At 40.9% G+C, this 25,547-nt stretch overlaps 1 protein-coding gene across 12 annotated transcripts in view; it reads left to right on the top strand.

Annotated features, from left to right (window-relative positions):
• The window catches only part of DCX (doublecortin), a 326,902-nt gene extending 303,152 nt beyond the window's left edge, over nucleotides 1-23,750 (top strand). For 6 of the 12 annotated variants that reach the window (XM_013986332.2, XM_013986336.2, XM_021080436.1 and 3 more), the window contains 2 exons: nucleotides 375-472; nucleotides 15,005-23,750. In XM_013986332.2, the coding sequence (XP_013841786.1) occupies nucleotides 375-472; nucleotides 15,005-15,061 (155 nt within the window). In that variant the 3' untranslated portion in view covers nucleotides 15,062-23,750. The remainder of the gene's footprint in view (nucleotides 1-374; nucleotides 473-15,004) is intronic. The other 6 variants (XM_013986335.2, XM_013986337.2, XM_021080437.1 and 3 more) reach the window with 2 other exon arrangements.

The raw sequence follows: 25,547 nt of genomic DNA, 5'->3' as shown, positions 1-25,547 counted from the left end.
CTTTTGTCTCACTTATAAAATTGAAACAAAGTGATATGTGCCCAGACTACCTCCCAGAGATGTTGCTAGGGTCAAACTTGGGAATGAATATGAAAAGGGTTTGAAAAGAACCAGACCTCTGTAATTGGAAGCACTCCGGCGAAAAGGGTGGGTGGATTACCGCCTTGCACTGCGAGGGGATCTAATTAACTGAGGATTGCTGTTCTTGCCTTTCTGAGGAATGTGTTTCTTTTCACCTTTGTTCTACTCATCAAATCGCTTGGTTGTCCGTGTACCTCGTGTGAATGTTCTTAGTGGCTTCGGAGGGGAAGGCTAACGTGTTCCTTTGTATGCTGTTGATTTTTATCCCTTCCTTTTCTCTTGCCTCGGGCTAGCAAACGGAACCTCCAGCAGCCAGCTCTCTACCCCCAAGTCTAAGCAGTCTCCCATCTCTACGCCCACCAGTCCTGGCAGCCTCCGGAAGCACAAGGTATTATGTCTCTTATACCTTACTAAACCCCTTTGCACTCGGACTTTTTGGAATGGCTGGTGAGGGTTTTCTCTTCCGTCTCCCTCAGCAGCACATCAAGGCCAGAATGTCCCTTCATTCAGTCCCTTAGCTTGACACCCTGGGAATCCCAGCAGGGGCCGAGCTTCCAGTCCCTTTTATTTATTCTTCTGCCCCCAGGTTTCTGTACTTCTGGTGATATGAAACCCAAAGGAGGGGGTACAAAGGCCCAAATACCCATGGTGAGCTAATAGCATCACCCAGGGATGGTTCAGGGCATGAGTTGAGCACTCGTCCCTCCAGTTCAGAGGCATGACGGCAAAGAGCCGAGGGCAACTTATGTCCCCAGGCTCCAGTAAGTGACATAAAGTTAGCCCGAAGTTGCTCCCTTTAAGTCTGCGGGACATCAAAATGTGAACAGCCCCTAGTTTCATTGTGTAGTCTTCATTACCAGGCAGAGTCTGAAGGTCCGGTGTCAGAAGGGAGGGCATGCAGAGGGCATATAGACATTGCATGGGCCCTGGGCACGTTTACATCTCTAAGTCATCCCAAGTCAATATATCACTAAAATAATGGAAGGGCGTAAACTCTCTACCCCGCTTTCCAAACTGATTCCCACCCAGAAGTCTCTTCCCTGTCAAAAAGCTGGAGTGCCCACTGCCTCTAACCGCATCTCTGAGGTGATATGAATGTGGTTTCTGCTCTGATTACCACACCCTAGAGCAGCTTCCTCTCTGAGCCTCCTGTTTTTGCCCGGCTCATGAGACTTACCACGGGAAGGAAAAAGGCAAAAAGCCACCAGTGTGGCCAGGGATGGTGAAAGCTAGAAGAGATCTTAGCTGGAGATAAAGTAGCTTTGTTTGATTCGCTCAATAATCCTGTGAGATTGATATTTTACAGGTGAGGAAATTGAGACCCAGAAGGGTGAAATTACCTACTAGGGTGACACAGCTAGGTAGTAGCAGGTATAAGACTGGCACCCAGGTTACGACCAGCTGTCTGCTGGAGCCAGTTCACCCTGGCTCATGAGAGCTGATTGTGTTACGTGGCTTCCCAACCCTGCGTTTAATGACATCGCATTGGCAACTAGAACTCATGGTGAGGGGAATATGCACACCATGGAATTCAGCACATTCTACAAATCGAGGTTGTTGTTTTCTCCCTGAGAAAGTCAGTCGTTACACATTTAAGGGCACACTGCTGTCTGCCACGCATTTTCATTTCCTTTTCTCTACATGAGGATTTTAATTTTCTGGTTAACCTGACCACTACCTGCCCCATCAGTCTTTTTTTTTTTCTCCCCACTTTATTTTATTTATTTATTTACTTATTTTCCCGCTGTACAGCGTGCCCCATCATTCTTAATGCCCATTCCACTCCTTTAATGACTCCTTCAACTTCCGGTACCGACCCTGAGCAGAACCTTCGAATTGTTCTGTTGCACTGTTTGGTTTCCCCAAAGGAGGGTCTGCTCAACGGACTGTGTAACCAACATTACCCAGAGACTGTGAGATGGATGCAAATCGCTTTTGCAATCAGCTTTCAGTGATTCTTCTGAGCAGCAAAGCTTGCTAATGTGGACCTTCGAAGACAGGAATAGCCTACTTCTGTTGCTCTACTCTCCACACAGAACCTCATATGGAGGCTACGCTGTTTCTTCCTGTGGCTTGGCCCTGTGCCTTTTTGCCCTGAGTTTCCTTCTGGGCAGTGTGACCTACCCTGGTGCCTTCCCCCAGGGGGCCGGGGGCAGCCTGGGCGTGTATTTAGCCTGCACACTTGAGTCATTCCACTTTTCAGTGGACATAGTTCATTTAGGTTGAGGCCCCACCATCCATAAGCCCATCCAGATGAGAGCTGGCACTGGGTTTGCAGGCTTTTTTGGGGGGAGGTTGGTTTGGTTTGGTTTGGCTTTAGACTCAATTCGACTGGGTCACCATGTTGTACAGTAGAAAAAAAAAATTGTGCTGGGGAAATAACAATACAAAAAATTTTTAAAAATAAAATAAAACACAGATTTAACCACTGAAGGACTAGAACAAGCTACAGGTGGCAGCGTTGTCAGAGCTTCACTCTTTTAACTGTGGAGTTTGGGGTGTATCATTTTATCTTTCAAATTACCCTTTTTACGACAGTTAAGCAAACAAACATTAAGGAATAAATTATACAATTTTCTGGAGCAAACTTTAAAAATATTTAGGCTCAGTGGTTAACGAACCCAACTAGGATCCATGAGGATGTGGGTTCGATCCCTGGCCTCACTCTGGATTAAGGATCCGTTGTCACTGTGAGCTGTGGTGTAGGTTGCAGACGCAGCTCGGATCCCGTGTTGCTGTGGCTGTGGTGTAGACTGGCAACTACAGCTCCAATTCAACCCCTGGGAACCTCCATATGCTGTGGGTGTGGCCCTAAAATAGCAAAAAAGTAAAAATAAAATAAATAAAAATTTTAAAAATAAAAATATTGAGATTTTTGGTATAATTCTCATTAATTTTTAACTTTTAACTGTGCTGTTTCGATTTTAGAGTTGCAAGAATAATACAAAGAATTTCTGTATACTTTTTATAAAGATTGACCAGCTGCTTATATTTTCCCCATTTATTTTTGAGCTCTCTCGCTCTCGCGCTCTCTCTCGCTCTCTCGCTCTCTCTCGCTCTCTCTTGCGTGCACACACACACACACACACACGTTACTAAAATTTGTTTAACCATTTGAAATTAAGCTGCAGACACCATGCTCTTTTACCTCTAAATACTTCAGTATGTATTCCCTGAGAATAAGGACAGTTTCTTTCGTAACCAAAGTACAATGACAAAATCAGGACGTTTGTACTGATTCAATACTATTATACACTCTGCTGTCTATATTCAAATTTTATCAGTTGCCCTAAAAGCATTCTTTTTTCTGGTCCAGGATCCATTCTAGGGTCATACATTGCCTTCAGTGGTCCTATCTTTTTAGTCTTCTCTCATCTGGAAAAGTTCTCGAGTCTTTTTTTATCTTTTAGAACAATGTATTGTAGAAATGAAGAGCACAGGCTAGTTATTTGGTAAAATATCCTTCTATTTAAGTTTGATGTCTCCTTGTGGTTAAATTCAGATCATGCATCTGGGACAGAAGTATCAGAGAAATGATGTTGCGTCTCTCCTAGTGCATCCCATTAGGAGGCAGTAGCCTCATGCTGACACCGCCAATGATGGAGGATGAACTGGCTTTCCTGAATAAGCTAGAAAGTGTGTTGTGACCTTGGCTCAGTCCCCTAGGGGCTCAGGCTCCACTTCTTGCTTCTCCCTTCACACAGTTACCTGAGCCTTAGCACAATCAAGGTCCTTGGGCAGTGGGCCTAAGCACATCTCAGCTGAACTCCCATCCAAGTGGACCTGAAAGGTGTGAGTCATGGTGGAGACAGGAAGCAGGTGGCCAAGGCCATGACTTTCCTCCTGCGCAATTGGAAACAAACTTGAAGTCCCAGCATCCCTTTGGTAACTTTTGATGGCTGTGGCAGGGCCCTAGGCTGTAATCAGCCTCTTGGCTTCTTCTCTTAAGCAACTCATGGAGAATCCTTTTTAATGCAGCTGCAACGAGGTTAGCCAAAGTCCGCATACTCAAGTGCTACAATATGGACACGAAGTAAATCCTTGTATAGTTAATGAAAACAACATTTTGCACTTCCGTACTGCTTTATCTTTTTGCATAGCCATTTTCCCATTTCCCCTTGTGATAACCCTGTGAAAGAGACAGGACAGGCTAATGTTTCCATTTTACAGATGAGAAAAAGGAGGTGCTGAGGTTAAAGACCCCAGTATGATTCAACGATTTGGAGAATGTACTGTATTAAAGATGTTCAAGATGCCTAGAAACACAGGGAAATTTCTGATTTATTTAATTTTTTTCCAGATTAGTGATTACCCTCATGGCTTTAAGCGTGGAGGCGTTTTGCTTGCAAAGTTGCTTGGAGATTGAAGGAAAATATATTTGACATATTATTTGAAAACATACCTAACATTATTGAAATAGACATTTTCCTCTGGGTTTCCAGACTTTTTTTTCTGCCCTCCTATAAGTGCTTAGAGAGGTAGTTTCATGAACAAAGCAGGGTCCTGATCCTTAAATCACAGGCACCCGTCTAAGTGGATTTTGGTAGAGTAATCAAGAGCGAACAAAAGAACTGTAGGAGCACAGAGAGGGTGGAAAAGACATCTGACTGAGGGAGGGGGGGAGATGGGGAACAATTTACAGACTAGGTGACATTTAAGTGGGACTTTCAAGCCTGGGTAGGCTCTTGATGGCTGGTGAAGAGAACAGGCGTTCCAGCTTTTTTTAAAAAAAAAAAAAAAATCTGCAAGAACAAAGCCACACCATCAGAAAAGCACAGGGCACATTTGGGAAAAAGCAAACCCAAACTAGAAGCCAGGTTTCTCAAAATTTCTCTCTGACTTCCTTTGGACTATAAGCTTCTTGGACCAGAGACCAAGTTTTTGTTTTCTCTAACGCAATAGTATCGCCAGCACAGCTGTATCTGTTACAAACATTTTGTTCTGTAAGGCTCCAGGGGACGAAGCAAATGAATTTCAGGTGCAAATTATTTGTATTGTTAAGCAATATGTGTGTTTCTGTATTTCTACATATCAATCAACAAAAACAGAATGTTGAGAGAATTCCTTTTCCTGAACATTGTGGTACCCATACAAGAAAATAGCTTTTGAATACTAAGTTAATGGAGGGCAGACGTACAGAAGTTCATACCTAGGGGCCTAGTTCTCTGGATTCTCTCCTTAGCCTGTGTCTCATCCAACCCATTCCAAGTCAAAGCAGCTGCAAGTGAAGTCTCCTCCCACTTCTATCCCTAGGCCTGTCCCCTCTTCCTCTGAGATAACAGTCTTCTCTGATAATTATCTCCACTAACCAATGAATTGCACTGAAGGGTCTGTTACACGAATGACTAAGACCAGAGTGGGAGCTCCCACTGTGGCTTAGCAGGTTAAGGACCCAACATAGTGTCCATGAGGATGCAGGTTTGATCCCTGGCCTCTCTCAGTGGATTAGGGATCCGGTGTTGTGACAAGCTGTGGTGCAGGTTGCGGATGCTGCTCGGATCCTACATTCCTGGGGCTGTCGCATAGGCCAGCAACTGAGATCCAGCTGCAATTTTCGACCCCTAGTCCAGGAACTTCCATATGCTGCAGGTGCTGCCATAAAAAGAAAAAAAAAAAAAAAAGGACCAAGGGTGAATCCTGAAGGCCAATGGTTTGCTGTGGTTAGACTCAAAGTAGCTTCGGTAATGAAAAGGGCCTTGTGTGCTGCTTGAAAAATGCCCAGGGAATTCACTGACTGGGCAATGCCTGCCTTCTTTCCTTTGCTTTGGTGTAAGGAGAAAGAACAAAATGCAATGATCCAAGTTATCTTTAATAGAATTTTAGAGCTAGAAGGAACCTTAAAGATATTATAGTCTACATCTTCCTCAATTTTCAGATATAGAAGCAAAAACCCTGAAAGGGGAAGTTAGGTTTAGGACCTGTGTCTCCTGACTCTTAATCCTGTGCTCTTTCTACTACAGTGGATTTGCATTATGTGTAAATTGAACTTACGGAATTCATCAATGGTCATGATCTAGTCATAAAACTACTACAAAACTATCTCTTACATTTGTGCACATCATTACATACTATTACTGTGTACACTATACACTGATACAGGCATATTGCTGTGTAGGGTTACCAGCTCAGGAATCATTATAAACAGTATTCAGTTGTCAATATAAAGGATTTTCAAAGGTACTGTTTTTAAAAATAACATCTTATTGAAATAAAATTCACCTTTTCAGAGAGTACAGTTTAGTGGTTTTTAGAATAATCACAAAGATGTGCAAGAAGGTATTCAACACCTTTAAAAGAAATCCTCTGCCCATTAGTAGTCACAGCCCCTTCCCTGTCCACCCCACCCCCTGGCAACTACTAATCTACTCTCTGTTTCTATGAGTTTACATAGTCTGAACATTTCATATAAATTTTCCTCTAAGTACTGCTTTAGCTGCATCCCATAACTTTTGGTATATTGTTATTTCATTTTCCTTTATCTCAAAGTATTTTCTAATTTCCGTGGTGATTTTCTTCTTTAACTCATTGACTATTTAGCAGTATGTTGTTTGATTTCCACATGTTTGTGAATTTCCCAAATATCTTTAGGTTATTGCTTTCTAATTTAATTCTACTGTAGTTAAAGAATGTACTTTGTATGATTTCAGTACTTTTAGATTTATTGAGACTAATGTTATGGCCTAACATATGAACTGTCATGCAGAGCATAACATAGGACCTTGAGAAGAATATTTATTCTGCTATTGTTGGATGCAGTAGATTAGATGTGTAATTATTTTTGTGTCTGACATTCTCTTTCCTGCTTGGTCTTCTGCCTATTCTATCCATTACAGAAGGTGGGGAATTGAAGTTATCAACTATTATGGTTCAATTGTTTATTCCTCTCTTCAATTTAATCATTTCTTGCGTCATGTATTTTTGGTGCTCTGTTGTCAAGGCATATATGTATATACATATATATAATATTTTATCATTATAAAATCTCTCTTTGTATCTAGTAACAAGTTTTGTCTTAAAGTCTAATTTTTCTGATATTAGTATAGCCATGCCATCTCTCTTTTTTGGTTGCTAACTGCATGGTAAATCTTTTTCATACTTTTACTTTAAACCTATTTGCATCTCTGAATCTAAATTATGTCTCTTCTAAACTGCATATTGCTGATTCATGTATTTTTTTTAAAAAATCCACTTTGCCAATCTTTGCCTTTTCATTTGAGTACTTAATCTACTTATGTTTAATGTAATTATTGGTAAGGTAGGAATTAGATCTACCATTTGATGTTTTCTGTATGTTGTGTCTTTTTCGTCCCTTGATGCCTGGACTTCTGCCTTTTTTGCCTAAAATAGATATTTTTCTAGTGTACCATTTTAGTATTTTTACTAATTTTATTTTGATTTATTTTCTTAGTGGTTGCCCTAGGGATTACAATTAACATCTTAACAAAAACTACTTTTTAAAATTTATTTGATTATTTACTGAAGTATAGTTAATTTACAATGTGTTACTTTCAAGTATACAGCAAAGTGATTCAGATATATATATATATTCTTTTCCAGATTCTTTTCCATTATAGGTTATTACAAGATTTTAAATATAGTTCCCTGTGTTTTACAGTAGCTATTTCTGGTTTACCTGTTTTATATATAGTAGTGTGTATATGTTAATCCCAAATTCCTAATTTATCTCCCAACCCTTCCCTCTCCCCTTTGGTAACAATAAGTTTATTTCTATGTGAGTTTATTTCTGTTTTGTAAATAAGTTCATTTGTATCATTTTTTATATTCCGCATATAAGTGAAATCCTATATTTGTCTTTGTCTGACTTACTTCACTTAGCATGATAATCTCTAGGTTCATCCATGTTGCTGCAAATGGCATTATTTCATTCCTTTTATGGCTGAGTAATATTCCATTGTATTAATATATATTGACTGTAGCTTTGTAGTATAGTCTGAAGTCAGGGGCCTGGATTCCTCCGGCTCTGTTCTTCTTTCTCAAGATTGCTTTGGCTACTTAGGGTCTTTTGCGTTTCCATACATATTAAAATTTTTTTGTACTACTTCTGCAAAAAATGCCGTTGGTAATTTGATAGGGATTGCAATGAATCTGTAGATTGCCTTAGGTAGTATGGCCATTTTTGCAATATTTATTCTTCCAATCCAAGAACACAGTATATCTTTTCATCTGTCTGTATCATCTTTAATTTCTTTCATCAATGTCATAGTTTTCATAGTACAGATCTTTTGCTTCCTTAGGTAAATTTATTCCTTAGGAATTTTATTCTTTTTGATGTGAGGGTAAATGGGATTGTTTCCTTAATTTCCATTTTTATCTTTCATGTTTAGTGTATAGATTTGCAATAGATTTCTGGGTATTAATTTCATATCCTGTAACTTTACCAAATTCATTAATGAGATCTAATAGTTTTCTGGCAGCATCTTTAGGATTTTCTATGTATGATATCATGTCATCTGCAAAGAGTGACAGTTTTACCTCTTCTTTTCCAACTTGGTTCCCTTTTATTACTTTTTCTTCTCTGCTGTGGCAAGGATTTCCAAAAGTATGTTGAATAAAAGTGATGAGAGAGGACATCCTTGTCTTGATCCTGATCTTGGAGGAAAGGCTTTCAGCTTTTCACCATTGAGTATGATGTTAGCTATGGGTTTGTCATATATGGTCTTCATCATGTTGAGGTAGGTTCCTTCTATGCCCACTTCCTAGAGAGTTTTTATCGTAAAGGGGTGTTGGATTTTATCAAAAACTTTGCCTGCATCTATTGATATGATCACATGGTTTTTATTCTTCATTTTGTTAATGTGGTGTATCACACTGATATGCAGATATTGAAAAATTTTTGCATCCCTGAAATAAATCCCATTTGATCATGGTGTATGATCCTTTTAAAGTATTGTTAGAGTCAGCATGCTAATATTTTGTTGAGGATTTTTGCATCTATGTTCATCAGTGATATTGACCTGTAATTTTCTTTTTTTTTTTGTGATTCCTTCATCTGGTTTTGGTATCAGGGTGATGGTGGACTCATAAAATGAGTTTGTAAGTGTTCCTTCCTCTGAAATTTTTTGAAATAGTTTCAGAAGGATAAGTGTTAATTCTTCTCTAAATGTTTGATAGAATTCACCTGTGAAGCCTTCTGGTCTTGGACTTTTGCTTGTTGGGAGTTTTTAAATTACTGATTCAATTTCAGTACTGGTAATCGGTCTGTTCATATTTTCCATTTCTTCTTGGTTCAGTCTTGGGGGATTGTACCTTTCTAACAATTTGTCCATTTCTTCTAGGTAGTCCATTTCATCAATGTATAGTTACTCATAGTAGTCTCTTATGATCCTTTGTATTTCTGCAGTGTAGGTTGTAACTTCTTTTTCTTTTCTGATTTTATTGATTTGGGCCCTCTCTCTTTTTATCTTGATGAATCTGACTAAAGTTTTATCAATTTTGTTTATCTTTTCAAAGAACCAGGTTTAGTTTCATTGATTTTTCTGTTATTTTTTAGTCTCTATTTCATTTATTTCTGCTCTGATCTTTTATTTCTGTCCATCTACAACCTTTGGATTTTGTTTGTTCTTATTTCTTTAGTTATTTTAGGCATAAGGTTAGGTTGTTTATTTGATATTTTTCTTGTATCACTCTAATCTTCCCTCTTAGAATGCTTTTGCTGCATCTATAGGTTTTGGGTCATCATGTTTTCATTTTCATTTGTTTCTAGGTATTTTTTAATTTCCTCTGACTTCTTCAGTTGTTCCTTGGTTCTCTAGTGGCGTATTGTTTAGCCTCCACTAGTTTTTGAGGGGTTTTTGAAATTTTTTTTTCTTACAGTTGATTTCTGGCCTCATAGCATTGTGGTCAGAAAGGATGCTTGATTTGATTTCAGTTTTCTTAATTATCCTGAGTCTTGCTTTTTCGCCCAAGATGAGTTCTATCCTGGAGAATGTTCCATGTGCACTTGAAAAGAATGTGTGTTCTGCTGCTTTGGGATGGAATGTTCTATCAATATTAATGAAGTCCATCTGATCTAATGTATCATTTGAGACCACTGTTGCCTTATTAATTTTCTGTCTGGATGATCTGCCCATTGATATAAGTGGAGTGTTAAAGTCCCCCACCATTGTTGTGTACTGTCAACTTCTCCTTTTATGTCTGTTAACATTTGCCTTATAAATTGAGGTGCTCCTATGTTGAGTACAGATATATTAATATCTTCTTCTTGGATTGATCCTTTGATCATCGTGTTGTATCTTTCTTGATCTTTTTATTTTAAAGTCTATTTTGTCTGATATAAGTATTGTAACTCTTGATTTACATTTGCTTGAATACCTTTTTCTATTCCCTCAATTTCAGTCTGTATGTGTCTGTAGATCTGAAGGGACTCTCTTGTAGATAGCAAATATACAGATCTCATTTTGTATCCATTCAGCCAGTCTATATCTTTTGGTTGGAACATTTAGTCCATTTACATGTAAGGTGATGATTGATAGGTATGTTCTTATTGCCATTTTGATAATTGTTTTGGATTTGTTTTTGTAGGTCTGTTTTCCTCCTTTCGTTTTCTTCTCATGATTCAATGACTATCTTTAGTGTTATGTTTGGTTTCCTTTTTCTTTTTTGTGTGTATATCTATTATAAACTTTTGTTTTGCTGTTACCATGAGTCTGTAATTACATGTGCTTATTTTAAGTTACTGATCTCTTTTCAAATCAGTTTTCTAAGAAATTTTGTTTGGTTGTATAGAGTTACAGTTCCAAATCCTGTGTATGGCCTGGTTGTTTTGGACAGCCACCCAATGTAAAAAAAAAAAAATGTTTCCTTAAACTCATGGATTTCGAAATTAAACTTATGGTTACCAATGGGGAAACTGTGGGGGCAAGGGATAAATTGGGAGGATGGGATTAACACATATCCACTACTATGTATACAATAGATAACTAACAAGGGCCTACTGTTATGGCATAGAGAGGTCTACTCAATGTTCTCTAATAACCTATATGGGAAAAAAGAATGGGTATATGTATAACTGAGTCACTTTACTCGACACCTGAAAGTAATACAACATTATAAATCATCTATAATAAAAATTTTAAAAATAAAGATTGAAAAATGTTTCTTACATTTTTAAAGGATTGTAAAAGAAACAAAACCCAAATAAATAAACTGTGTAACAAAGAAAATATGTGTCCATCAAAGGGAACCTAAAATATTTACTGTGTAGCTCCTTACAGAAAGTTTGCCAATGCCTGATTTACAGTGTAGGGATGGTAGGTTGGTGAGAAGTGAGTCTATTTGCTATAGTTACTTTGTTGTGGTTTTTAATGATTCAGTCTTTCTTTGAGCATCCTCAGAGCTGGTAGACCTTATAGATTGTACATTCTGCATTTTCTTGATGAGAAAACCAAGACTCAAAGACTCGTGCAATGTGCCAGTACCACTTAACCAGGACTAAAACCTCGGGTTTCTGAATATATGTTGCTCTTCTTTCCATTCTAAATGGCCTAACATAGTTCCTGCTCCTTCCTCATTTTCACTTCGAGCTCTACTTCAGGGAGAAGCTGCATTCTCTAATTTTCATGGACAATCCTCTACTGAAGTTCTCTGTTTCCATGATTCTAAAGAGAGTCTCTTAAATATCCACAGATTTGACCCTAAGTTTTCCAGTTTCCTTTAGTGTCTTGCTGATAATGTGAATGAAAACAGTGATTTCAAACTCTGCTTCATTTGCAGATGAGTGAGATTCTGCCTCCCCCATGTCTGGTTCATTCAAAACAGCTGCACTTTTTTTTTTTTCTTTATTTCATGTATTTGGCTTCCAAGCGAATGGAGAATTTTTTTTAAATTTATTTATTTTTCCACTGTACAGCATGGGGACCAAGTTATACATACGTGTATACATACTTTTTCCTCCCATTGTTGTGTTGCGATGTAAGTATCTAGACGTAGTTCTCAATGCTACACAGCAGGATCTCATTGTAAATCCATTCCAAGAGCAATAGATTGCATCCGCTAACCCCAAGCTCCTGATCCTTCCCACTCCCTCCCTCTCCCCCCAGGCAGCCACAAGTCTATTCTCCAAGTCTATGATTTTCTTTTCTGTGGAAATATTCATTTGTACTGTGTATTAGATTCCAGTTATAAGTGAAATCATATGGTATTTGTCTTTCTCTTTCTGACTTATTTCACTCAGTATGAGAGTCTCTAGTTCCATCCATGTTGCTGCAAATGGCATTATGTCTGTCTTTTTTATGGTTGAGTAGTATTCCATTGTGTATATATACCACGTATTCCTAATCCAATCATCTGTTTATGGACATTTGGGTTGTTTCCATGTCTTGGCTATTGTGGATAGTGCTGCAATGAACATGCGGGTGCATGTGTCTTTTTTAGGGAAAGTTTTGTCTGGATGTATGCCCAAGAGTGGGACTGCTGGGTCATATGGTAGTTCTATGTATAGATTTCTAAGGTACCTCCTGAATGGAGAATTTTAAAGAGAAGCAAGAGAGAAATTGAGAGAGATATTTGAAAAGTACTTATTTAGACAATGGGTGAAGTAAATCCAAGAGTAATCATAAGGATCTCCAAATAGAGCTGTGGGAACAGTGGGAAAAAACCAATGCCATACCATCTCATCTCCTCCCGACATAGACAAGGCTTGGGGCAGTATTGGACGCATTAATCCTAATTCCTGGTGGAATATGGAAGCATCAGGAAATAAATTGGAATTAGATAATGGGGTACAGTTTCTGGGTTAGCTATTTATTCAGGGCCTGGCAGCAGTCTGGGAGCCTGAAATGAACCCACATATGTATATCCACAACTTATTTTTTTATTTTATTTATTTATTTATTTATTTTTGCTTTTTAGGGCCATACTCTCATGGCATATGGAGGCTCCCAGGCTAGGGGTCAAATTGGAGATGTAGCCACTGGCCTATGCTACAGCCACAGCAACGCCAGATCTGAGCCACATCTGCGACCTACACCACAGCTCACAGCAATGCCAGATCCTTAGCCCACTGGGTGAGGCCAGGGATCAGACCCGCAACCTCATGGTTCCTCGTTGGATTCATTTCCATTGTGCCACAATGGGAACTCCCACAACTGATTTTTTGATAAAGGTACAAAAGTCCGTCTATTGAAGAAAGACAGCTTTTTCAAAAAATGGTGCTGGAGCAATTGGATATCCCTAGGCAAAAAAAAAAAAAAAAAAAAAAAGACCCCTAACCTAATCTTCGTATCGTACATAAAAATAACTCAAAAATGGATTGCAGGTGTAAATGTAAAACATTTAAGAAAGGAAACATAGGAGATAATCTTCTGATCTTTGGCTAGGTCAGGAGTTCTTAGATTTGACAACAAAAATGCAATCTGTAAAAGAAAAAAAAATGATATACTGGATAAATTGGACCTCATCAAAATTAAAAACTTTTGCTCTGTCAAAGACCATGCAAAGGTTATGAAAAGACAAGCTACAGACTGCAAGTCACATATCTAAGCAATACCATTTATAGAATGTAAAAATAACTGTTAAAACTCAACAATAAGAAAAATCCAATTAGAAAATGGACAAAAAACATGAAGGAATATTACTGAGGAATCTTCTTCAATTGAACGTGAGAGAAATTATGGATGTCAACTATGCATGTGAAAAGATGTTTAATGTCATTAGTCATCAAGGAAATACAAATTAAAACCGCAATGGGATATCACTACAAACCAACAAGACTGACTAAAATTGAAAGTAGCGAAAACACCAAATACTGGTGAGGATATAAAGAAACTGGATCACTAATAATTCTCTGGTGTGAATGTAAATGACACAGTCATTCTGGAAAACAATATGGCCATCCTTATAAAACTAAACATGCCATTAATATACAACTTAGAAGTTATACTCTTGAGCGTTTATCCCAGAGAAATGACAACTCTGTTCATACCGAAACCTGTACGTGGATGTTTCTAACTGCATTATTTGTAATAGCCTAAAACTGAAATAATCCCACCTGCCCTTCACGCAATGAATGGTTAAACTGGGGTACAACCACGCTATGGAATGTTGCTCAGCAATATGAAGGAGTGAACTACTGATATAGGCAACAACATGGTGGATCTCCAGGGAAGTATGCTGATGGGAAAGGGCAATCACAAAAGGTGATTGCATACTGTATGCTTCCATTTATACAACATTCCTGAAATGACAAAACTGTAGAGGTGGGAAACAGAACATTGGTTGTCAAGGCCTAGGGAATGGGGGAGGGGTGGGTGTAACTACAAAGGGGGAGCACGAGGGAGCCCTTTGGTGAGCCTATAGTTCTGTAACGTGACAGTGATGATGGTCACACAAATATAGACATATGGTTAAAATTGCATAGGACTGTACTACACACTCACACACACACAAGTGTTGGAAAAACTAAGATGTTACCATTGGGGGAAGCTGAAGGAAGGGTACATTTCACCATGTACTTCAACTTCCTGTGAGTGTATCATTATTTCAAAATAAAAATTAGAGAAAATATTAGTTTAAAAGTTAAAAAATAGCAATCATATAGTCTTGCCCATTTCAGAACCCAAGATGTAAAGAGAGTAGGGAGTTCCCATTGTAGCTCAGTGGTTAGCCAATCCGACTAGGAACCATGAGGTGGCGGGTTCCGTCCCTGGCCTCGCTCAGTGGGTTAAGGATCCGGCGTTGCCGTGAGCTGTGGTGTAGGTCGAAGATGCAGATCTGGTGTTGCTGGGGCTGTGGTGTAGGCCGGCGGCTACAGCCCCCATTAGACCCCTAGTCTGGGAACCTCCATATGCTGCGGGAGCGGCCCTAGAAAAGACATACATACACACACACACAAAAAAAAAAAAAAAAAAAAAAGAAAAGAAAGAAAAGAAAAGGAGAGTTAACTTTATCCCTTATTTTCTTACAGGACCTGTACCTGCCTCTGTCCTTGGATGACTCAGACTCACTTGGAGATTCCATGTGAAGGAGGATAGTGTTCAGAGTCCAGAGTACAAATCCAAGCTTACCATTACAATAGGGTACTTCTGCTCAAGTGTCCAACAGGGCTATTGGTGCTTTCAAGTTTTTATTTTGTTGTTGTTGTTGTTGTTATTTTTTAAAACACACTGTAATAGGTTGGGTTTATTTTCCTGTGATATCTCCTCTGGGCCACTGATCCACAGTTACCAATTAGAAGAGATAGATTGATAACCATCCTTTGGGGTAACTTTTCCAGGGATGCAAACTATGCTAGTCCATGACCTTTCTATTGAATGCTTAGGCACCTGCTTTATTTTTCCCACCTCGCTTTGCTCTCGACAGTCTTCCTTCTGTAGAGGGTTGTTTCTATACATAGCACTTAAGATACGTGTGTGGAAAAAAAAACTCATTGGCAAATCCAAAAGTGACAAACACAAGTGTCCCTTGCCTCCCCATCTCAAGAATGCTGGAGGATGCTGAGAGGATGGCAAGGCATCTCCCCAGCCTGGCTCTTCACTCCTGATTGAGCCCCCAGTTTGTTGTCTAGCACCAATTCTGGCTGTCAAGGGGGAGAAACACCAGCAACTTGTCATTCTGACACCAGATGCTTAGGACCTCGGTGCAGGGCTAACTGAAAGAGCCTGGGCAAAATTGGAAAACACTGTAGACATTTCAGTAGTGTTTATAAAGCACAGTGAATTCCTTGTCAGCATCTCCACTGGGGCAATTTAGAATCAATAAGCAATTAATAAGAGCTGGAGGTGAGGGACTTTTCATATGCCTAATTCCTCTAGGAGGCTGTCTCACATAGCGAGTTACGACACAAACTGTACGGTATCCATCTATCTCTGTTCTATTGAATGCCTTGTAAACAGCCAACACTGAAAACACTGTGAGAATTTGTTTTCAGGTCTGACACCTTTCGGTCGCTTTTTATAGCAAGAAACCAATATCCTTTTTATAAAACCTCGTGTCTGTATTTCAGGAGCATACTCTTCAGGCTCCTTTTTTATAAACTGGTGACTTTTCTTTTGTCTAAAAAACACATGCAGAAAATTTACCAAAAAAAATGCAGAAGAATAACGTAGTTTAGAAATCATGCTGTCACTGCCAAACAGAAACCTCCAGAAAAATCAAAATGAATAGCAGAGGCCAATTCAATAGAATCAGACTTTTGATAACTTTTTAACAGCTATGCTTACATTAATAATTTCAGTGTGGACCAGACATTCTAATTATATTTTAAATGAAATGTTATGGCATATTTTAAGCAGCTCTTTTTTATCTATAATCCTGATATTTCATACTGAAGACACAGAGTCCTTTCACTTGTCTTTAACACTAGAAAGGATTTCTCTTTGCTAAGGACTGATGATTTGAAGTAGTTCTCAGTCTTTGAGGTACAGGTTTATAACACTGCTTTTTGTCTCTAATCATAGCCCATAATGGCAAATACAACTAAATTTAAGTGAAAGCCATGCATGCCAATTCCGTGTTTACTTTTAGCAGATAAAATGAAGATGTCCTTATTTCTTTGTAATTTTTCAAATAGTTGGAGCAGTGCAACATTCGCAGCCAAGCTTCTGTTTGGCTATTGAATGACTTGCATTTGTTCTTCCACTTTAACTGGAATGAGCTTGCCCTGTGTGTGTGCGTGTGCATGCGTGCGTGCGTGCACTTGTGTGTGTGTGTGTGTGTGTATGTGTGTGTGTGTGCATCTGCTTCATAATTAGGAGATATTACAGGACACCCCCAATATAGATCAGTGGCAACTTGGCATTGCTGATGTGTACTGTGTAGGAGGAAACTCAGTGGTGGAAGGGGAGACCAGATGCCCCTAGACAAGCTTCAGAGATGCTTAGCTACAAGAAACATTTTTTGGTTCAAGGAAAGTTTAGTTGATGGTAGTACTGATTCCTGGTAAAACTGGTCATTGAAGAACCCTAAATTGTGAGAAGCTCCTTTTGCCCCTCTCCATTATTTGTAGGCTATTAGAAACCATTGAGAAGTCCATTTTATGTCCCCCTATTTCCTAGAAGCTCAAGATTTGCTTAGTGCCTCCCAGATCAATTTTTAGTTAATTGGGAAAAAGTGGTACTTGGGATGAAGGATGTACAGAGTAGTAGGAAGTCTAGAAACAGACTTCAGGCCAGATCCCCAGAGATTTCGCCCATTGTCTTTCTCTAGATCTCATTTAGTCTAATTCCTTCTATTTAAGATGAAACTGAAGCTGAGGCAGCCAAATGACCTGCTGATCAAGACCAGGACCAGTGCAGGAACTCAGATTTCCTTATGTCTAGGCCCTATGCTACCACTCTGAGCATTTCCTTGCTTGTGGAATATATACCATTAGAAAATACTCAGTGGGAGTTCCCGTCATGGAGCAGTGGTTAATGAATCTGACTAGGAACCACGAGGGTGCAGGTTCGTTCCCTCGCCTCTTTCAGTGGGTTAAGGATCCGGCGTCACCGTGAGCTGTGGTGTAGGTCACAGACGTGGCGCGGACCCTGCGTTGCTGTGGCTCTGGCATAGGCTTGCGGCTACAGCTCCAATTAGACCCTTAGCCTGGGAACCTCCATATGCCACCACTGCAGCCCTAGAAAAAAAAGCAAAAAGACAAAAAAAAAAAAAAATCCCCAAAAAACCAGGAAAATATTCAGTGGACATATTTTTTTTAGAATGATCCTTCAACCAACAATCTTCTATAATGATAATAGGATTTCCACCTTCTTAAAAAAATTGATTATAAGGAACTGTTTCTTCTTCAGAGGGACAGTCCCGCTTCAGAGGGACTCGGTATAGTTCAAAATTCAAGCCTTTAATGATTACATTTTAAATTGGCCCATTTTCAAGGCAAAAAAAATAATAATAATAAGTTCGTTTGAAACTGAGCACCTTCGGCCCCATCCTTCGTTCCCAATCTTACCCAATCCAGTTTTACCACAAAAGTCCCATTATGTTCCTCCTACATAGTCAGCAATGCGCGAGCCATTCAGCAAGTTTTTACTGTTAATCTCCCCATTTTCCCTCCCTCTTTCACACACACACACACACACACACACACACACACACACACATGAGAGAGAGACACACACACACGGAGACACACACACACACACACACACCATCCATCTGTTGCTTGTTCCTACCTCCTGATTTTTCTCCCTTACAGAAATAGAAATAGGGACAAAGAAGGGGAAAATGTATATATGGGGGCTGGGCTGAACAACTTCATAAGTAGTGTTAACTAGGGGTAAATTGAGAGAAAAGTTCCTTTTCTCTTCACTGTTTTGGAAAGGATAGCCATTAGCATGACTGCTTTGTGTCCTTACGGATTTTAGTATTAGCCTAGATTGAATCATAGAGTTTTCTAGTTGGAAGGAACCTTAAGATCATATCATCTACTCCACATTCCTCATTTTCAGGCCAGGAACGGAGATGCAGAGGTAAAGTAATTTCCCCAAGGTCACACAGCTGGCTAGGGGCAGGGCTGGGATTAGAACCCACAGCTCCTGGCTCTTATTCCAAAGCCTTTTCCCACTGAACTGTATTGCCTTCCACCAGGCTCCTGAGAATTCTTTCCCAGGGTCATGTTGCATCTTGGAGCCATATGCTGCTGCCCTGATGTCAGCGGGAAATCCACCGAGCAACCTAATACGGCTCTTTCTCCCTCTGTTCACATGGTTCCCGTTCACATGGACTGCAGATGTCCCCAGAGAAATGGAGGCACTGAGGACCTACTGGAACAAGGGGGTCACTGACCTTGTCCATACAACACAGGGGATCACTGCCCCACCTTGAGGCGCCCTCAGAGCAGAGCCCCCTGTGTTGCTACCTTGTCCGAATGGGATGGGGAAGACTGCTTTCCCCTGTCAGCTCACCTCATCTCATGCTGGTTGGTCTTTGTAGGCTGAAGGAAAGGTTTCTTATTCCCAGAGCAGGGAAAGGCAGGGAGGCAGGGAAGAAGGAGGGAAGGAAGGAAGGAAGGAAGGAAGGAAAGAAGGAAGGAAGGAAGGAAGGAGGGAAACAGTAGCTTTGTTCATCCAGACTTTCTGAGATGACTTTTCAGTAGTTTTTAAACGAGTGTGCCTACCATTCCGCTGGCAGTGATTTCTTTTAAAATATGGGAGTGAGACTAGCTAGAGAAAATAACCTGGTCTTACTGTGGTTGCCCTCATCCGCAATGTGTCCATAGTCGTCCCGCCCTAATGGGAACAATTTCCAGGTATAAGCAAGGGGCTTTGTGACTCAAATGTTCCCTGCCTGATGTTAAACATTGGCTCCTTGAGTTTGCACTAAAATAGTAAGCTACGTGCTGTACACACCATGTCCGTCTTCTTGTGTACACGGCTCCCGGGGCCCTTCCAGGGCAGAAACAGGGCAACAAGTTTTCTTCCTGGGAACCAGTATTCATTAGTTCAGTTCCAAAAGACCTCCTCTGGGCTTACCCCACTCCTCAGGAAATTCGCTCTCCCTCCTCCTTCTCCTCCTCAATCAGAAGTAACCAAGGAACCTTCAAGGGGATGTGTTGTATCTGAAGAAGGCAAGAAGAAGGGGTCTGAGCCTCTAGAGCCTTCACTGAATCACCCAACCCAAGTCAGACCAGCAGTCCAGTGCTTGCCTTGGCCAACACTCTGTTTACTTCTTAGAACTTTTGGTACTTTGGATGGACCTGTCCCTAGTCCCCCTCAGATTTGTTTCTAAAGAGCTTATTTAAAAAAAAAATACATCTCCCTTGGACAAGGGAGCAAGCATGCCCATATCTCCAAAACAAGCTCCAGCCCACTGATGAGAATGTTCCCAAAGAGCAGTGTACCTCAAACACATCTATGCCAAGAGACCTCCCCAGACAGAGGCACTGAGACAATGGGGTTTGAACGACTTCCTTCACTGTCCAGTTTGCTATGGAAATAAAAAGCATTGGCAATTTCTTTAAAAGAAAAAAAAGGCCATTGGATCCTGTCCTTGGCCACATGGGGCCACTTGGATCTCCAAGACTAGGCCTCACTCGTATATTGCCTTTACTGCATGAAAGGATTTGGCTTCTAGGCCTAGGCTGGCTTCCTAAGTAAACCGTCGGCATTTTGAAGCTTATCTGGGACTGAAGAGGGGTTAGCATTCTCTATTTTGGAACCAGGAACCTAGAGAGGATAAAGGCCTAGCCATAGATATGCCAAAAGTGATCCGGGACCTCTTGTCTGGAGCTTTGCCATTGCTGGGCTTCCTGGGTCTCTCTCCAGGTGTGGAAGTTCAAGGCTGTCACACTCCTGCCTCCACCTAAGAAGGGGACCCCATATGTTGCCTTATCCACTCTTTTATGATTCCATCCGGGGTTTCCATTTTCTTGCAGGTGTGACCACCTGGAGCAAGCAGACTGCATCGATTCCTCTTGCGTACCTTTTGGCTGGAGGTACACCATGCCAACAGGTTCTCTGACTTTTGGTGGCCCAGATCCAGTCCAGTGCCATGAGCACTCAATGGATTGCCTTGGCCCTGAACACTGTAATCATAGACCAAGACAACATGAATCACTTCTTAAAAATAAATTCCTGATTTTATTTTTCCTCTGGCTAGCAAAACTCACTTCCCTAGCAGGGAAAAGGCTGGAGGTTCTTGCCACACAGCAGCCAAAATATATATTCAGGGAGGACAATGCATTTCTAAACCCACAGAGCCCTGGCTCCAATGGGCAAGCTACTGTGGGCTCAGACTTAGCAGATTCTTCTAGCCCTTCCACTTTTTCTTTCCAGAGACAAGGAAGCTCCTTCTCCATCATCCTGTCTTTCAGTATGTCTGGTTAGAGAATTTTCTCCTTCTATCTTTTCAGGAAAGGGTGACTTCCTCCTCTGTCTCTCCCACCCTGGTCCCCAAGCTTGTCTCCATCCCCAAAAGACCTGGGGTGGTCTTTATACCCAGCCTCCTGGTGTTGCTTCCTGCTTTCTGTTAAGAAGCCATGTAGGCCTCCCATCTGGCCTAGGCAGTGAGATGCTTGTTGTCATAGGACAAGGCTCTAGGACCTCCCCTTCTAACTGCCCAACTTTTTATTCCTTAGCTCATAGGCTTCACCATCTTCTGGAATCAGAAGCAGTCTTGTCTTACCTTGGATACCTGAAGCTAGGGGAGTATAGAATTCTCATTGGGAATTAAGGCATCTTCTTTTCCTGATTAGTAGGACAGGCTAGTTGGGAGAGATCAGTGGCACAACAGAAGTCAGAGCAGACATCCTGTGAACTAAGGCAAAGACTGGGAGGCATTGGAACTTTTCGTTCAGGGGTTAACAACGAGGAAATCCACGGCTTTCTGCCACTCTCTTCCTTACCTCCCCTTGTATCTCTTGTCTTTTCTTTCTCTCTCCAGTTCACCATATTTGCTCTCTGTTTTATCCCTCTCTCTTTCTGCAGTACAAACCTCTCTCCTCTGTCCTCTGCAATCCTTCTCTCTCTCTCTCTCTCTTTTTTTCTCTCCCTTTTAATGTTTTACCTTCCTCCTTATTGAGGTGTTGGGCCTATGCCTCTTCTTAGCCCCTTGACCTTGCCTTGGTCATGAGGAGTTGTTTCCAGACTCAGCAAGCCCTGAGCCTGCCCAAGTCCAGTCAGAAGTGTGTTCGTGGGGATCAATCCGATCCTGGCCCTTTCTTCCACATTTTCAGTTGTAATTCCCCAAAGCAGATCCTCCCAAGCAGGTTCCTTATTGCTCACGTATCTTTGGGTCATCGCCTTCCAAGTATTGTACAGAATACCTTGTGGAGCAGTGAAACGTGCTCAGAGAAGTAATCAGCTGAACTGGAAGATCCACCTAGGGATTCATATCAGCTAAATACTAGTGGTTGATTTTGTTTAATTTGCTCATAATTTTAAAAGCTGCAATATAATATAAGGAGAGACCAGAGGTAATTTCTCCTGTCATTTGGTTTAGCTGGGGGTGGGGTGGGGGGACAGTTTCTTTAAAGTTTGACCATTATACCATAAGCCCTCTATAGTATGTTTGGGGCTTGCCGAGTGTTGACTTTTTCAAGCTGAACTGATAGGCAATTGGGGTTGCTTTAAATGTTCAGTGTATTTAGCAACTCCATAAAAAGAAACGTTCACTTAATTGACTTGTGCTTTTCCTTCTGTTACTAAATTCAGCTAAACATTTCCTATTGACACCAACTGTTCATGATCCTGTGCACGTGGTCCATATAAGAGTAATACTAGACCTAAAGAAGCTATCCTGCAGGTGCTAATTTATTCATCAGGGTGCACAGCCCTTGGGAATGTCACTGCTTAGCAATAGCATATGGAATGCCCTTTCCATTGCCATTTCTTTGTAAGTTCTCTTAAAGGGATCTGAGCAAGCAAGAGGTTTTACCTACATGTCTCCAGTCTATGGTCCTGTAATATATTGCAGCTTGAAGCCAATGATCCCTTATGACTTGTATACAACTAATGCATGTTTTAATTGAATTTTGCATTTCTCATGTGTGGTAAGTTCTTTAAAACGTTTTCGCTCACCTTTTGGTGCCATTAAACTTGTACAGAAAACGCTTTTATGGCCATTTTCAAAGGGAGAAAGTTTAAAATGGAAACAGCCCACCCTTTCTGCCCTATAGCTGTAGTTAGAACTCAGTAACTGTAGCAAAACAGCTGTAATTGGTGGTTGTAGTGTTAGAGGCGTTAGCTTGCTAGTGACTAGCTTTGGAGAGTAAATGCATGGTATTGTACATCACATTTCTTAAATAACTCATTCTAACCTCTGAAAAGAATATATTCTTCCTTGTGGTCCCTCTTCCCTCCCTCGCCTTCTCCCTCCCCCTGCTCCCTGGTGTCTTGCAGTTGTAAATAACTGATTTAGGGGCCAATAATTTTTGCCAAGTAAAGTCAGCAAAGAACAAACAAACCAAAAAGGGGGGGAGGCATTTCTCAACAGCCTCTTAGCAGTTATTAACCATTTCTCAAGGAATGGCATTGTGATCAAAGACTCAGTTCCCCTTTGCATAAAAATCAGGGGCAGGTTGGGCGCCTCTTGGGCTATTTGATGGCCTTGCAGAATTAAATCATTCTCAGGATCACACCTAATCGAAAATCAGTGGACAAAGATGTCCCTTAGCCCTGCAACAGTTTTGAGATATTCAGGGGCCCGCAGAAGGCTCTGCTTGATCAATGATGGATAATTATTTTTAAAAAAGAAAAGAAAAACAGAGCAAGACAACAGATATTTTAGGGATTTGTAGTTGCCCCTTTAGGATAGTTATGGCCAGAAAAGACAAGGACATGGGTTTATATGTATTGCTGTCGGCTTCCCAGGCAGTGCCTCGCCTGCTCTTAGGCTGTGATTCAAAAGCAAGAAGGCGGCCTCCTTTTTGGTTTGCTGTTCCCACTTGGACTGATAGGTTTGGTGAGGCCCACGTAAACCAGCTGGAGCAGACCCTTTTCATCTCCTGTGCCTGTTAATATCCCTCTTCCTCCCTTCACAATTTGATGAGGGCTTTCTTTGGTCAGAGGACTTCAAAGTCTAGAGAAGTTCCCCATGTGTATAGCGTGTTGTGAACTGTGAACGCTGCGGATTCACAGCGTTCGATACCGGGCAGCCACGGAGCTGCTCTTGCAATCATTTTGGCTCTCAAGCTCTGCTCTTCATCTCATTCTCATTTATGTGTACATTTGCAAGATGTGTGTAATGTCATTTTCCAAAAATAAAATTTGATTTCAATATTTCTGGCTGACATTCTCCTTTTTTTTTTTTAAAAGCATCGAACCAATGATCATACAACCACAAAATGTCCGAGTTGGCAGAAAAACGTAGACGTTATTTTGTCCAACCCCTTAATTTTATAGATGAGGAAGCTGAGGATCCATGTGTGATGGAAACGCCATAATCAACAATACGGCACATTTGCAAGATCTCAGCACTCCCTTCCAGAGTTGAGCAGGAATCAAATGGCCACTTTATGCTTATGATGCTTTGGCCAAGGTCAGTCTGTGCCATCAGAAGAGGTGGTCACTTCTAGTACTATGACTTCCGAGGCCCAAGAAAGACTCCATGTGGGTTCCTTGAAAATACCTCTACCCACCGCCTGCAATTCCTTTGACGGTGTAGCTCCTCTCCCTCCATAGGTTGATGGCACAGCTACTCTCTGGAAGAGGGAACACCTAAATCTCTTATGCACCCTCAGGCATAAGTGTCATCAGATAAGGTTTTATTAACAGACAACAAGGTACATGGGCATGTGATGAAGTTGATGGAGAGGGAGGGAGGAAAGGGCACTGAAAGAGGAGGCTGAGATCCTGGAAGAGTTTGACCCACCTCATAATGAGGGTCAACCCTGCAGCTCCCACCTGACCTGTGTTTGGAGAAGCAAAGATGCCAGCATCCTAGGTATTCCCAAGGACTGAGATGATTAGGGATGCTCCCTCCATACAGTATTATATCAACTAGCCCCATGACCATCACTCTGGTGGAAACAGAGAAAGTCTGTGGGGAGGACTTCTTAGTGTTCCTCATCCAAAGGAAAGTTGGATATAGGAATCAGACCGACCAGGCCAGTCTTCATCCCCACTATTATCAGGCCATTGTCACTGCTGACTTCTCTCGGTCACTTTCTCTCACCTTGGTCTATCTAGGTCTCCACCACAAGTAAGATCTTTCTAAAGGATGGGATCGAGTATGTCATTCCTCTGACCAGGAACTCATGGTACTTGCCTATTGCCCATCAGATCAAGTCCAATTCCTTTTTCATGGTTTTTATTAAGACATCTCTAGAGCATTATGTTCCAGATACCCTGCCAAGGTACCTGCCAAGACCAAGGTTTCGATCTTAGGACTCCCCAGGAATTCTAGCCTAGTGAACCTGTTGATAAATGAGTCCAGTTCAAAAGAGCAGATGCTACGGAAACACTGATGATGAGACAATTAATATCCCGGGATGATAAAGGTCAGGAAAACATCACGGAACTGGCAGCATTTGAAAACAGATTAAGGGCTTTCCAGGTGGGCGGCGAGCATTCCGAGCAGATGGAATAGCCTGAGAAATGGCCGGAAAACCCAGGCCCTGTCTGGGAACTGAAAATTACCTGAAGTGACAAGGTTCTAAGCCCCATACACAGGGTTCTGGGAGGAAAATACAAGTGCTTAGTCTGGAATTACAGTTGGGTGGTTAGACCAGGGGTTCTCAGAAGCCGGTATAGCGCCCAATGGTTGTCTGTAATAAAACGTTCACCAGATGTGGTAGAAAGAGATAACTAAAGAAATACGGTGTGGATTTTTTTTCATAGAAATAAAAGTACTCCATTTAAAGAACTAGCTTTTGTTTTGAGATCATATGCATTCAACCTTTTTGCTATGAAAGATGTTCTTTCTTCTATGAGATGTTGGTCATGGTGGAAGACATATGTGTGTGTCTTTTAGTGTCCTGGCAAGATAACAGGGGAGTAAACCTAGGGGAGGCTCCCATCTAGAGTTCTTTCCTTTTATAATTTGGCTAATCCATGAACTCTAGAAGTTTGGCAACC

The sequence above is a fragment of the Sus scrofa genome, chromosome X (assembly GCF_000003025.6).
Source record: "Sus scrofa isolate TJ Tabasco breed Duroc chromosome X, Sscrofa11.1, whole genome shotgun sequence".
Classification (NCBI taxonomy): domain Eukaryota; kingdom Metazoa; phylum Chordata; class Mammalia; order Artiodactyla; family Suidae; genus Sus; species Sus scrofa.
The sequence above is the reverse complement of the archived record's forward strand: the minus strand, read 5'-3'. Positions and strand labels throughout refer to the sequence as shown.